At 37.2% G+C, this 15,361-nt stretch overlaps 1 protein-coding gene across 1 annotated transcript; it reads right to left on the bottom strand.

Moving 5' to 3' along the window:
- Positions 1 to 331: 331 nt before the first annotated feature.
- Positions 332 to 15,113, bottom strand: LOC118893458 (serine protease inhibitor Kazal-type 6). Its single transcript, XM_036849037.1, has 4 exons — positions 14,892 to 15,113; positions 12,116 to 12,138; positions 2,414 to 2,529; positions 332 to 529 (listed from the first exon to the last, which is right to left on the bottom strand). The coding sequence occupies exons 1-4, from the start codon at positions 14,947 to 14,949 to the stop codon at positions 484 to 486; spliced, it is 243 nt and encodes an 80-aa protein (XP_036704932.1). The 5' UTR covers positions 14,950 to 15,113; the 3' UTR covers positions 332 to 483.
- Between the last annotated feature and the right edge of the window lie 248 nt (positions 15,114 to 15,361).

Genomic DNA, 15,361 nt, shown 5'->3' with positions numbered 1-15,361 from the left:
TTTATATAAAATACTCTTCCTGAAACTGGGAAGAAACTATAATTCATGATCTAAGACTTAAATGGTAGATATTGTAAAATAATTATAAACATATGGTCATTTTTTTAAAAATCCTTCATTATTCACATTGAAATTCCAAGAATAAGAGAGGGAGAAGGGATTTTCCTAAGATCCCACAGTGACTGCAGGGTTGATTTTGATCAGAAAAACAGGTCTTTTTATCCAGGTTTACGCCAGGTCAATATTCCATATTGTATCTGTATGGTTTCTTGATCACAAAGTAAAAACACAAACAGTACTTCTACAGAATTTACTTTATTGACAAGCAAATCAAGGGAAATATATATTGAACTCCCCAAGCTCAAGGTAGAGTAGAAAGTGTGTCTTTATAAATTGAAGGGATTCACTAGAGAAAAGTAAGAGCAGAGGCAAGAAAGGAAGGATGAGGGAGCTGGCAAGTCAGCAGAAAACGCTGGTTCTGATTCAGCATTTTCCATGGTGCTTTAGGTAGAGCTTCCCACCACTTTTCCTACAAAAAAGAAAGACAAATGTATGCTCAGTGCAATATCATTAGTATCCCTCACAGAGGTTGGAAAAAGGTTTAACTCTGCCATAGTCCATGTAATCATTTGCTTTACAGGTATCCATGTCTATGATTAGGCAGGGGTTATTTAAATGCACTCAGAGGTAACATCTGCCTAATTGCAGAAAGCCTGAATCTTAACAAACTTCAGCGTTTTACTAGGGTTTAGACTTTTTGGTTTTAACTGTTCATTATCTGAGAATAAATATGTATACAACTAGAAAAGGTAAAAGTGACAGGAGATATAATGGCAAGGAGACTATACTGTCATAGTTCTAACCTGAAAGAAGATGTAAGAAGTTGAACCAAATATTCAGACATTTGGCATTTTATAGCAGACATATATTCAGGCCTTCTCAGCAATATGGGACCATTAAATCAAATCTCACCTTACGCTACTGCACTTTTCCTGGGAAGATTTTGGTATTGATTTTTCAGATATGTTATATAGAAACATAGGCACAAATGTACTATGCATTGATTCAATATTTATTTATATCATTCTATGTGCTTAGCCCTGTTATTATTGATAGGGATTTATATAATCCCTGTGTTTAGGAATTTTATGGCTAAATTAAGGGAAATTAAGGCATTCATAGAAGAAACTCTAATACAAGAAAATGATGACAGTGATAGAGGAAGTGAGGTAACTTTTATCTGGGTTAAACCCCCTTGCTTTTAGAGCAATCAGACCAAAAGATTGATTGACTGATTGAATAAATTTTTATTAATTATAAATTATATTTAATCAGGAATCTCACAGTCAATTGGCTAAAATCTACAGCACCTGTTCTTTCTTATAAACATGTAAATTCAGTAAATATTGGCCCTTGATAGGATCTTTCTAGTATACTATCTGTAAAGTTTGAATGTCTGGGTAATAAGGGATAATCCTCTCCTCTATTCTTTATTAAAAGGCTCTTTTCATCAGACTAAAAGAGAAGAATGAATGGGACTTGGTGCCTTAGCAACATATAATTTGTGATAAAATAAAATGTCTGAAAGTAATTTGGATAAAGTAATATTTTTTTTGATAAATTTTCTCACAAGATTTTCATGTTTTTGATTTTGATGAATTTTCAAACTTGACTGCACTTTTAAAAATTTCTTTCATCTTTTCCAAAATTATTAATAATAACAACAAACATAACTGAATGAAAATTATTGAAATTTTAGTTAGAAATAAAGGAAAAAATAAGAAACTGTGTCAAAATTCTTAAAGATGTATAAATTTTTAAAATAATTTTCCTGAGTCAAATTTAATAATAACAAAGTAAACTAACTATTTATGTTTTCAAATAATTTAGATAATTTTTTTTTGGTTTGTTTTTGACCCATATGTTTTCTTTTTTAAAAATTTTTAAATTGAAGTATAGTTGATTTACAGTGTTGTGTTAATTACTGCTGTACAGCAAAGTGACTCAGTTATACATATACATACATTCTTTTTCATATTCTTTCTCATTATAGTTTATCACAGGATATTGACTAGAGTTCCCTGTGCTATACAGTAGGACCTTGTTGTTTATCCATTCTATATATACTAGTTTGCATGTGCTAATCCCAAACTCCCAATCCAAACCTCTCCCACCCCCTCCCCCTTGGCAACTACCAGTCTATTCTCTATGTCTGTGATTCTATTTCTGTTTCATAGATAGGTTCATTTGTGTCACAGACCCATATGTTTTCAACCCATTTGCCTGAAGCTTATTTCTTCAGTTTCTATGGGTGGGTATGAGTAGAACTTTCTAGAATATCTCAAGGAAAGTGTCATAGTCTTATTCTGGAAGTTTGTGTTTGCAAGGAAGTTTTGGTGAGTATGATACTTACACCACTGCCTTACAGAAGGTACATTTATTGCCATATGTCCGGCCATCAGAACCACAGTGGGGATTAGATTCTCGAGTGCAGTGGACCTTGGGGTCCTGGAACTCACCACAGTCAATCTAGCAAAGTAAACACACTGACATTGATATTAGTGCATTCTATCTAAGGGACTGTCCCTCAGAACAGAAGCTTTGGACAGCAAACTTAGAATTATCTATAGTATTGTATGTAGTTGTGATGTAAAGTTTCCTGAAATAGAAAATCACTTTCCTTTTCTAACTAGAGTATATTAAACATAATTAAGACTTTTTAAGAAATAGGAAATACATGGCTATAATTATTGTATTCAGGAGTAAGATAATGATGTAAGGCAGATGTTTACTTTTTACAGAAGAAGTAAGGCAAATGCTATAGGTATGACTTTTTGCTCCAACACTAAATTGTTCCAACTGAGAGTAGATTTTGGTCTTTAAATGGCATGATTTTTTTAAAACTGTATTAATGTAACTCCAGTAGCACTCCTTCTGCATTGCTTTAAAGATCACTGCTAGGAGCTCCCAGATGTTATCTGTTAGCTTGTTAGTTTTCCCTGTGGCTGCTACATCCATTTATTAACTCTTGAAAACAAAATTCCAATGTCATTATGTTAATTTACTCTGTCCCAGAGTCTGTTTGTAGAATTTGAACTTTTGTGCCTACTACAATAACTGAGTAATGGCTGCCCTAAACTGCTCTGTTTTGAAGGATTCTGAGGTTGCATCAAGCCTTGGTGAGAACACATGCTATGACTGATTAATATCATCAAGGGCTCTATAGAAGGAATGATAGAGCTTATGCTACTAATATATCCCCTCGGTTCTAGTGGTCTCTCAGAAGTAGTCTGAAGTTTTAAGATCCTTTTCAATTCAGTGTCAATTGAGTCAATACGTGGCATGCAAATAATATTTGAGCCATTTTATTCCAGGGTACAGGCTATATGCAGTAGGTAGAACTGAACTCCTTCAGATGGCAGCTATGTTGAATGAAGTGACATTTAAACATGAATAGAGGGACCATACTTTACCCCATCACAGTTCCATTAAAATAATACTGTCTTATGTTTATTAATTGCTTCATAATCTCCACACTATTCTCATATGGATCAACTCAGTGGTCTCACAATAACCCTGAGATGCACACTGAACAATATTATACATACTAGCTAATATGTATAATTTTTTAAAGAAATTATTTATTTATTATTTATTTTTGGCTGCATTGGGTCTTCGTTGCTGCACACGGCCTTTCTCTAGTTGCAGCGAGTGGGGGCTACCCTTCATTGCGGTGCATGGGCTTCTCACTGCGGTGGCTTCTCTTGTTGCGGAGCAAGGGCTCTAGGTGCGCAGGCCTCAGTAGTTGTGGCACGTGGACTCAGCAGTTGTGGCTTGTGGGCTCTAGAGCACAGGCTCAGTAGTTGTGACGCACAGGCCCAGTTGCTCCACGGCAATGTGGGATCTTCCCGGACCAGGGCTCGAACCCACGTCCCCTGCATTGGCAGGCGGATTCCTAACCACTGTGCCACCAGGGAAGCCCTAGCCAATATGTATAATTGATCCTCAGGAAATTAAGTGGCTTACTAGGGCCACACAACCAGAAGCATTGAGACCAGTGCTTGCACATACTCCTCATAGCTGACCCAGAATTTCCAGCAGTATATACTATGGTTGATTTCCAACACATCCTCATAGAGAGAAATAAAGACCAACTGTCATGGTATACCCTTGACCATGCTTATAGTCAGGCCACGTAGGCGTTATTAAAATACCTTACTAGGGGACTGTATGGGCATAGGTAAGAGGAACCATTTGTTTAAAGTATTAGCAAACCATTATATACTGATAAAGCCCTCTGAAGGTTTGCATGAGAAAATGCCCAGCAAAAGAGCTATACAACTGAGTTTAAAAATGTTATCACATATATCAGATTTAAGGTAACTGAGACTCTTAAATATACACTTTTTGTTGAAATTTGGCATCTTGTACTATTAAGATTGGGTAGTATGGTGCTAACCAGAGATTTTCTGAGCGCGCGGTCAGATAGGAGACACCTAGGCTTCTTACAGTCCTACCTACAGGCCCACTTTCTCCTCTGCTCTTGCAGATAACTCCATCCTCTCATACCACTTCCAGGAGAGTAATCTTTTCTTTAGGTCTCCAAATAGAAAATAAAAGCTGGAAAATCTTTAGGATATTATAAACCATAGAATGTATTTTTTTCAAAAGCTAATGCATTTTGTATTTATGTCATTAATATACACATTTGCAATTGTGTGCTTGAGTCAAGAAAATTCTTTAAACCACAGAACCATCATAGGTATTTTCCTTTAATTCACAAAGAGCTAATGGGTAATTATTGATAGTATTTTGAAAACACAGTTCTGGGTGCTAGTGATACAAAGAGGAAGTGGTTATAAATATCTCAATAAGCTCACCATCTTATTTGCATTAGGGAAACAGAGGGACAGATAATTTCAGCACAACGTGTCGTAAATGCCGTAGTGGGACAAATACAGGCAATGTGGAAGCTGAGAAAAGGGCATCTCAGTCAGAGATATGTGTGTCTCTACAGGTTCTAGGTAAATATTTTCACGATAAACTTCTTTTCTGTAAGCATCTTTGCCACAAGCATTCTTGCCACAAACACTTTCACTGATAGCTAGTTGACCGTAAGGCAATTTTGCTGTAAAAGATAAAATTACTAAAAATAAAAGAGGGACATTAATGAGGATATAATGGAATTTATTTTTCATAGCAAAATTAAAAAGACTTTATTGCAAAATACAGCATGTTTGAATTCATTTAAAATGTGTGCAAATTCAGGGCCATATTGCACAAATACCTAATTTAATTTTGTGGGTTGTACCTAAGCATTTGCCATCAACGTCTTTAGTTCATAGTATTATATCTTTTTTTTTTCATAGTATTATATCTTTTTTTGCTTGATTCGTCTCCTCGTTTGGCATCGCACTGTTTCTTGTTTGCTAAAATTTCTGCCTTCATTAACAGAGGTATTGTTTTCCAAATACTAGGATGCACATTTGCAACTAAGCTTTGAATTGCCTTGTAAAAGCTTCTACACTGTTGTTTGTTCCTGGTATATTGTCAAGTAAGTATCATCACCATGTTTTCTATCAAGCCCATATGTGTAGTTTTTATCATCCACTATTTTAAGACTGCCAGTGTGCTCCTCACTGTCTAGACTATTATGAGGGCTAAGATTTATGTAATATAAAAATTGGAGTACTGAATCAATGGATAAATGAAACCAAACTGTCTACCAGTGGAAACCGAATCATCAACCCGAACCATCAACCTGTTTATCTTTTACGGCAAAGTTGCCTTACGGCTAATTAGTTACCCATGGCTAAAACACCCGGGGCAAAGATGTTTACGGCAAAGACGCTTATGGGGAAGATACCGGAGGTGGCGTCTCAGGGCAGGTAAGGAAAAGAAAAAAAGAAAGTCTCTTACATGAAAGAGACGCCTCCTTAAGCCACCTTTCCCTGGCAGCCGGCCCTCTCATCTTATGATGCAACGCCTTTTGTCCTTTAGAAAGCAGATATGGAAGTGGCACTTGGGGAGGGTCTTCTCTTTGAGAATTTCTAGAACCCAGCCGCCTCCCCAAACCCACTTGCCGCTTCCACTGCCCCGTGGGAATGAGACTAGGAAAAGCAAAGGATTTCGGCGAATAAAACCTAATCAACCAAACGGTATATGAACAAACCTCCTTAACATAGATACAAACCTACATACCTGTAAATTGCAGTGGCCTTTCATGATCCCTGAAGTAAGCTCAGGAATCATATTATAGAACTTGTTCTGCCATTTGCCATTGGCCAGTTGTGTTATCTTGGACAAAGTCCTCAATATCTGCTCCTCAATTTTCTTAACCAAAAAATTAAAACCCCAGAACCAGAAAACGCAGCTGCCATGTCTCATTCCCGGGGTTTTTATAAGGATCAAATGGGGTCACCTGAGAGTTGTAGAAAGTCAGTGTGGAATATTTGAAATAGTCCTGGAGGAGGAGTGTAGAAAATAAGCTGCTCATTGTAGGCCTGCCCTGACTGTATCTCTCATCACATTCTGAAAGGCTCTGTAACTCGTAGCACATGCTAAGTACCATCAGACTAGATAAACTCTAATGATGCTCCAGCTTTGATAACCCAAGATTTAGCTGTGACTTCTTCCGGTGGAGTAGCTTAAATAAAGCGAGGTACTTAGTTCTGCATTTGGGTGGGAGAACAAGAACTATTGCCCAAATGCATCCTCCTTTATGTCTAAAGGATCCACTTCACTCACTGTGTGAAAATTTTTAGCTTGGTGACCGAGGGCAGAAAAGGACCGCTCTCTGAGAGACTCAGAGGTTGGGGGAGGTTAAGAATGCCTTATGTAGAGCCAGCCAGAAATCCCTTTTGTGAGGCAAAGAGTGAGGCAGAGGAATATCAGAGTTGAGACTAGAAAGAGACCGCATCTCTCAGAACCAGAAAGAAATAGGCTGATTTTGGAGTGTCATGTCATTCCTCTGCTTAAATTTTCTCTCCTCTTTTGTATTTTTATTTTAGACTCCTTTAAATGGAATCCAAGCAATTGGCTTCTCAGTCCAAGTTGAAGCAGGTCTAGACAAAGGGTGACAATAGGGTTATCTTTTCTCCTTTAAAGTGTCCTCCATGAGGCATTTGGGAGACCTAAGAGAGCTGAAAGACAACCCCTACCCGCCCTACTTAAAATGCCCTAATACTCTGTAATTCTAGGGGATTATCCTGAAGATGGGATTAGACTAACCTAAGTCTGAATTCTGTTTCTCCCACTTATTAGCTGCATTATTTTGTTCACTCTGTTCTGAGTTTAAATTTCTTCATCTTTAACAAGGGGCCGGTAATGCCTGTTTTCTAGGGTTGTTGTAATGATAAATCCTATGAAAACACTTTGTAAAGTGTCAAGTGTCATGTGTAAGATTACTATTATAAGCACTAATAATGTAAATTGTATCACGTTCTAGAGTTTTTGAGCCCATTATTTCTTACCCTACTTTACTTAAAACAGTTTTTAAAAAATTTTAGATTGGTGTTGAATTTAACAAGTGCCTCCATTTATTTCCTTAGATAGTCCAGCTTTCAGAGACTACTTCCAGGCATTGGGTGCGAGAGTTTAGTATCAGCCTGACCTCTTATGGTTCTTCAAAGAACTGTGCCTTCTAAAATATTTTGGAATGCAGTGACATTTTTTGTTACCCAAATTAGTCATCTTTGCTAACAGTGAAGGATGTAGGACTTCATTTCTTCTTCCCTTTACTACCTATGTGGTTAAATCAGCCCCTTCCTTTATTGTACCAGTTTTCCTAACCCCTCCCTGACTTGGCTTCTACTTTCCCGGTTTCCACGCTCCTTCCACACTACCAAAACTGGTCTAAAAAAATGACATCTCTCAGGGTACATCCATTGGCTATTTATAAAACGTTCATGATTTCTTTATATGTGCTACTCTTGACCACTCCCATCTTTTCAAAACTCTTTCCTGATTTCTGTATATGTCAGTACTCCAGTTCTCCAGCTATTTCTTCTCTATCCTTTTTATTGTCTTTTCTAGTTTCCTCCTGAGTATTCATGTTCATTTTCAAGAAAATTTTATACACTTGATTTTCTCTGAGAACATATGTTTTCCCAGATGATGCTAATGAATCCTAGACTTTTTTTCTTGAGTCTTCATCAAAATCTCAAACTCCAGTTTCTGTTTGTCAGAAATGTACAAGACACCTTTAGTCAACAATCTGATTCATACTTAATATTCATTTATGACCAAAACATAACTCTTTATTTTTCCCTCCAAACTAGTTTTACATTCTAATTTTTCCATTTTTCATAACAGCACCATTCTTCAGATTCCTCAGCCTACCCTCAGATTAAAACATCACCATTTCTATCCCCTTGCAAGTGTTTCATGTATTTCTTTATCTTAAGCATCTTCACTAATTCCAAATTTACTACCTATACCCACCCTCAACATTTCTGACCTGAGCCGATGCATTCAATTCTGCTCTCTTTTCCTCCATTTCCTTCAAGTTTCAGAATTCCTTCAACATGTGGAGACAGGTTATCTTACTTGAAACTATTGTTTTAATTACTTCTTTGTTTAAGACATGAGGCTAGTGAACACTGTTGTGTATTTGTTAGACAATTATACTGCTCAAAGCACTTTCCCATGAACTGCACAATGGCTTTCTGTTGCTGGTTATAGGTAGCATGGAGCTGTGGAAGCTCACTCAGTATGGAGTCAGGGGTCCTGAGTTGTTGACTGTATAGCTTTACCGCTGTTGGTAAACTTGACTCAGCAAGGTCCTCTTTCTGGAGGACCTTGTTTTCCTCCGTAGTTAAGTTGTAGAGGCTGGTTAACATCTCCAAATTGTATTTAGGTATTCTGTCAGTATATTAATTATAAGTGAATTCAAGCTAATTAGGAAAAATGAACAGCCCCAAACATATTCTAGTCATGGAGCATTGTTTTACTATTAAAATTTACCATATATTTATCTTAGAATACAAATAAAACTGAACTTAGATATCCCCAAAATTATTATAAAAGAAAATGGTTGTCAATTATTGTTTTTGAGAGGTTTGTTAATTCCAATCAGAAATATTCATTTAAACATCTCTTTAAGTATATGGTTCCCAAATACACAGCCTGATAGGGGAAATAAGAAAAAGAAACATAGTGTAGTAAGTGATTCTAAAAGCAAAATTTATCCAGGTTAAAGGACTATCCTTTTTCTGAGATTATGACTTTCAAGCATTTGCTATTATACTACAATTTCTATAATGAAGGGTGGTGATGGTAAATTGTAGTTTTTAAGTTATTTTTATTTTATTATTATTTTATGTTATTTAATGTTCCTACTTGGAGTTGGTAGCATATTAGTCATTTACATTTACAGGGAAATGACCATGAGTTTGTAGGACCATGAATTCCAAAAGTCTCAGAACATGCTTTTTGTTTAGCTCAAATAATATTTTTGAAATAATGAGAAACTTTTACAAATCTCTTATTTAGAGTGCTAGCTGTGATCTCCCATCAGATGCTTCGTAATGAAGAGACTTATTGGCATGAAATGATTGACTTGAGTGTTGGAAAAAATCATTCTTCCTTTTGTCTTGGCTGGATCAAACTTGGGCAGGCATGCTTCTAAGGTTAGTTTCAACTTTTTCTGCCTGGCTTTGGGACTGTTATCCTCGTTCCAGGCATGCAGAAGAGAAGGGGTAGCCTTGATGTCATCCTAAAGGTGGTACCCTCTTTGCCCTTTATATTTGTGTATTTATTTATTTATTTATTTTTGGCTGTGTTGGGTCTTCATTGCTGCGTGTGGGCTTTCTCTAGTTGCGGCGAGCGGGGCTACTCTTTGTTGCGGTACGCGGGCTTATTACTATTAATTAATTTATTTATTTTTGGCTGTGTTGGGTGTTCGTTTCTGTGCGAGGGCTCTCTCCAGCTGTGGCAAGCGGGGGCCACTCTTCATCGCGGTGCGCAGGCCTCTCACCATCGCGGCCTCTCCTGCTACGGAGCACAGGCTCCAGACGCGCAGGCTCAGGAATTGTGGCTCACGGGCCCAGTTGCTCCGCGGCATGTGGGATCCTCCCAGACCAGGGCTCGAACCCGTGTCCCCTGCACCGGCAGGCGGACTCTCAACCACTGCGCCACCAGGGAAGCCCACGTGGGCTTATTATTGTGGTGGCTTCTCTTGTTGCAGAGCACGGGCTCTAGGCATGTGGGCTTCAGTAGTTGTGGCTCGTGGGCTATAGAGCACAGGCTCAGTAGTTGTGGCGCATGGGCTTAGTTGCTCCGCGGCATGTGGGATCTTCCCGGACCAGGGCTCGAACCCATGTCCCCTGCATTGGCAAGTGGATTCTTAACCACTGCGCCACCAGGGAAGCCCCTGCCCTTTATATTTGAATGGAAAAGAGACAGCAGTCTTCGCAAGGCATGCTTGGTTCAGACTGATTCAGATACCTAAGCCAGAAGGGGCTTTAAAGGTAATTAAATCCAACTTTTCATTTTAGAGATGTGGAAACAAAGGCAATGAGAAGGGAAAGAGACATCCTTCAAATTACACAGGCAGGAAGTTTTCAAATTGGAGCTCATCTGTATAGTCTCCAACATACTTGAGCACTCCAAAGTCAGTGCATCCCAGCACTAGATTCTTAGAATGCAGATTCAAAACCTCCCACCTGGGATTATTATTCAGTAAGCCTGGCATGGTCCCTGAGGATCTACATATTAATATTTAGTAAGCATCCCCAGAGATCCTAAAGCAAGCAGATAGATTATTTTAAATGAACTTTAGGAACCACTAAAAATCTGGGAAACATTAACAATCTGGGAAATGAGAGCCCAAAAAAGGGAAGTGACTTTTGTGTCAATGAGAAAATCAGGATTAAATTCCATATTTTAAAAACCTATGTGTAATGGTCTTAATCATATTTTACTACCTAATGGGATATAAAATGTATTGGCTGGATCTCATGTCCTTTTCATGTTTCTTTGTTTGGATATTTAGCATAGGCTGTGCTACCATATGTATTTAAACATAAGAAATCAATTTTAAAATGTACAATTATGTATACCAGTACAAACACATGTGTGCATGCATTAGACACACACAGGTGCATGCACACACACACTCACAGAGGCAATTAATTGTAAGGTGTCTTTCATTGTAAGATACATTCCAATTTCTGAGATGCTAAAATATGAAAAAAAAAAGTCTTATGCAATGTAGTAGGTATATTAGGGTTGGAAAATATTTTTCAACTTCTTTGCCAACTCCAATTAGTTGGCAGTAGTGTCTGGAAACTTTTGATGCCAAGGTTTCTTGGGCACAGCAAGGCAAACAACAACCAGTGCCAAGTCAAGTATTAATGTTCAGTATGGACACGGGATGTGATTGGCAGAACAAATACCTCGTTTCTGTTGCCTTTTTGATAGTTAGAACAAGAAAACTGGAAAAATGTTGGTGGATTAATTTGGAAAAAATCAGCCAAACAATAAAGATAATTTGTGCCCATTCCAATTTTTAACCCAAGTTGTATTTAAGTTTGATTGATCAGTTTGTGTATACTCAGTACAAAGCACTAAAGAAGTTTTCTGTCAACTCTTGGTTACCTTACTTCTAAAAAGAATATAATAACCTCTGTCCTAACTCTTTCAGAAGCTGTTAATTATTGATCAATAACTAATCCTTTCATAGTTTTTGTAACTATGCATAGTTTACCAAATGCTCCCACATAGTTTATGTAATTTAAGTCCAATTCTATGAGGTAAATAATAATATCCCTTTTCTATAGCTGTGGAAATTGTAGCTCAGAAAAGCTGAGTAACTTGCCTAAGATCACACAGTGAAATCAGTGAAAGAGCATGAATGTTACCACAAGTTCATTCTATTTTTATTTATATTCATTTTACTTTAACAAAATCTGGGAGTGGATGTTTAGGTTCTTTTAAACTGAAAACAGTATTCTCATAAAGATATTGTAGTTAGAAAACTAAGTACTTCTGCTCTTTTCTTCATCTGGCCTGCTTGTCCATTTCTTTGCTCTTTAACCATAGACAACCTCTTTGGTCAGGGAGTACCAGCCAAGAACCACTCAGGTCTGAAGGATAAATAAAATTATGTACTGACCTGAACTCCTTGACTGAAGACACCTGAAAAAAAAGCATAAAATCCAAACACTGTAATTTCTGAATATGCAAAAAGTGGGATTTGCAAAATTAGGAAATCCCCAAGCCTAGGATGATACTTGTTCTTGGTTCTTGGCCATCTCAACAAGTCATGGCTTGGTTATTTTCTTTTATACGTGCTCTCCTCTTAGGGAACAGTAGAAACTTGGAAAGTGATATGTGGATATGGACTGAGATGAGGTAGTATTTCTTGGAGGTTGGGGTGGGGTGAGAGAAATAGTCTAAGGATCTGGAGATCCATGTTACCATCTTGGCCCAGTCACTAATTTACTGTGGGAATGATTTTATCACTTCTGGCATCACTTTGGAGAAGTTGGGTTGGAAAGTTTCCTCTTACTCTGCCATTCCAAATTTCAGTGCTTTTGGTCCCTCCACAAAGACTTTGTCACAGGCAATTGAGGGAAGGGATTGGGTTTGTTGTTTGTTCTTTGAGCCCTAAATTGTTCTTCTGCTTTCTATATTCAGCTTTAAAGACTTGGCCCAAATTTAGACTGGCAAGGACAAACTCATTTTCTTTGCTGTGACTCATTTTTCCTGCTACATCTCTCTAAGTTCCCGAAAGAAAGTCCATAAATACAGTCTTGCATCTTTAAAATTGTATGTGTGATTTTAGGTTGTGGCTAATTAGCACGGTAGTTTAAAATCCTGAAATAATAAAAGTCTTAGCTTCAATCCTGGTACGAGCTGCTGAATTTTGATAAGGATAAGGAGAGAACAAAGCTTTTAAATTTGAAAAAAAGTTAATGATCATCTACTGTAGTGATTACCAACCTTATTGCAATGGTGTGACTGATTATTAAAAATACAGATTCCCAGGACAACCACTTGAAAAATTCCATTATATAAGACCAAATACGGTCTGGAAGTCTATAGTTCTGTAACGACTCCAAGTGATTTTTATAACCAGGGAAGACTCATTGTTACAATATTCAGTCATTTCTCAGCTGTACAGATCTTTGATCAGAAGAGGAGAGATTTTGCCCAACGTCTTATGTGTATGAAATGTCAAAGTGGAAGCAAGCTTAAATAACAATGCCTGAGTCCAACTAGTACTCTTGTTATTAAAATTTAGTAATAGTAATATTAATAGACATTTTTTGAACACTTAATATGTTCCATCCACTATGTTAAGCACTTTACATGCATTTTCTCATTTACTTCCCTATTTCGGGCTAGTCCTTTTATATTCCCATTTTACATATGAGGAAAATGAGACTCAGAAAGGTCACACAGCTATAAAATGGAAATGCCAGGACTGAAATTCATTGCTTTTGGTCTCAACATTAAGGCTCTTGGGCACTATGCATTCCCAAATGCCAACATGTCTATCAAGGACCCTGTTTTGGTATTATTGATAGTATTTGTTTGTATTAGTCAACCAGGCCCAATTAAATAGATCAATTAGCCTTTCTAAAGAGAAGCAATAAGAGGATTATCAGTTGATTTCTGAGTCAGTCTTTGAAAGTAGATTTTAATATAGTCAAATCTATTTTTATGTCATCTCAGCAGTTGACTGAGCCAGTAACTCGAGTTACTTGGCTTTAGTAGTCAAACTTACTACATAATATCACAGAAATCGTTTATCCATTTTTTTCATATTTCTGAATGGATTTGTTTATGAAAATATGACCAGTTTCCCGTGAACAACGACTTCTTCATCTGCTCAATCTCATTGAAAAATTGTTGTTTTTACATGTTTGGGCATTTAAATTTCTGATAGCAGCAAAATTCAACTACCTTTGTCACAGAAAATGATACACCAGACCTGGAAGGTCCCAGGACTCAGTGTCATGTCTAGGATTCTAAAAATGAGAGAATCTCTCAGAGAGTTGAGCTGTTTCTCTAGTTGACACAGGACATTGGTAGATGAGATGGGCCTAAGTTTTGGGTCCAGAGACTCTAGTGTGTATTTTGCCCACTACAATAGCATAGAGTAGAATAATAAAGAAGGAAAGAAATAGATGCAATGGCCCTGTTCATTCACACAGATGATAATGTGATGAAAAACATCAAACTGAAGTACAATTGTCCTTTGAACAATCTGAATTCATAGAATATATGACTATTGCTCATTTAGGTGGCCAAAGATACTCCCCTACTTGAAGAATTGTTTAGTTCACCAATAGCATATATGTTTCTGAATTCTAAGGTTCAGTAACTTTTTTCTGAAGGATTCTCCAATTGAGTTTCCTGTTTTCTGCTTGTTTCAATTTCAGTTGAGTCCTAATTAGAAGAATAATGAGGACTGGAAAGCTTTCCCTTGTCTTGGAAAGCCAAGCTAATATTTAAAATAAGTATCCATTCTCCATACTAATTCTGTGGAACAGACATCATCTGTGATGTCTAAAGACCCGGATTCAAATTCCAAATTCTGCTTACTAGTTACAAGTCCTTGCAGTTTTCTTAACTGTTTGTGCCACAGTTTTCTTATATATGGAATTTGGATATGAATACCTTGCTATGTGTATTGGAGATAATGCATAAAAGCCCTGAGTACATGCCTAGAATATAGTATATGCTCAACAAATGAAAGTTATTTCTGTAATTATTACCATCACCATTTTCATCATCACAGTCATTATGATGATCTCTCAGAATTGGTCTTTTATATAAAAATTGTTAGGATTTTGCAATATGGTGGACAAATTCATTTGTCATTTCCAGTTTAGTATAAGTATTGGATTTTAATTTTAAGGAAAAAAAAAAACACAACTCACCTGAATAAAAGCAGAAAAGAGCCAGAGAGAGGAGCAGAAGGACACCTGATATTTTCATGGTGCCAGTTAGCTCACTCGGATTAAGGCTGCTTTGTCCAGCTCAGGTTCTCTGTCAAGACACTCCCCAGAGCTCTAAAACACACACTCAGACATATATATAGACATGATGGAGGGAGCTGGGATCTCCACCTTCTTTATAAACTCACATTCTAAAACCATATGCAGTACTATATAGGCATTTATTGGAACCTGTCACCAACTTAAAGAAAAGCTTTATGCTTCCCATCAATTTTAAAAATTAGGACAATTATATGAGTCGTACCTTAGATCTTATTATTAGAGGATGTCATTTTCTACCAGTAGTCTGCACTTTCCTAATAGTCAATACAGCCTCCTTGCTCTTCCCTCTAAGGTTTTGCTGCATGAAAGGGATGACTGACTCATTGGCGGAGTCCCACTTGGTGCTATGT

Source organism: Balaenoptera musculus, chromosome 3 (genome assembly GCF_009873245.2).
Source record: "Balaenoptera musculus isolate JJ_BM4_2016_0621 chromosome 3, mBalMus1.pri.v3, whole genome shotgun sequence".
Taxonomy (NCBI): Eukaryota; Metazoa; Chordata; class Mammalia; order Artiodactyla; family Balaenopteridae; genus Balaenoptera; species Balaenoptera musculus.
This window is presented reverse-complemented; position numbering and strand designations above follow the sequence as displayed.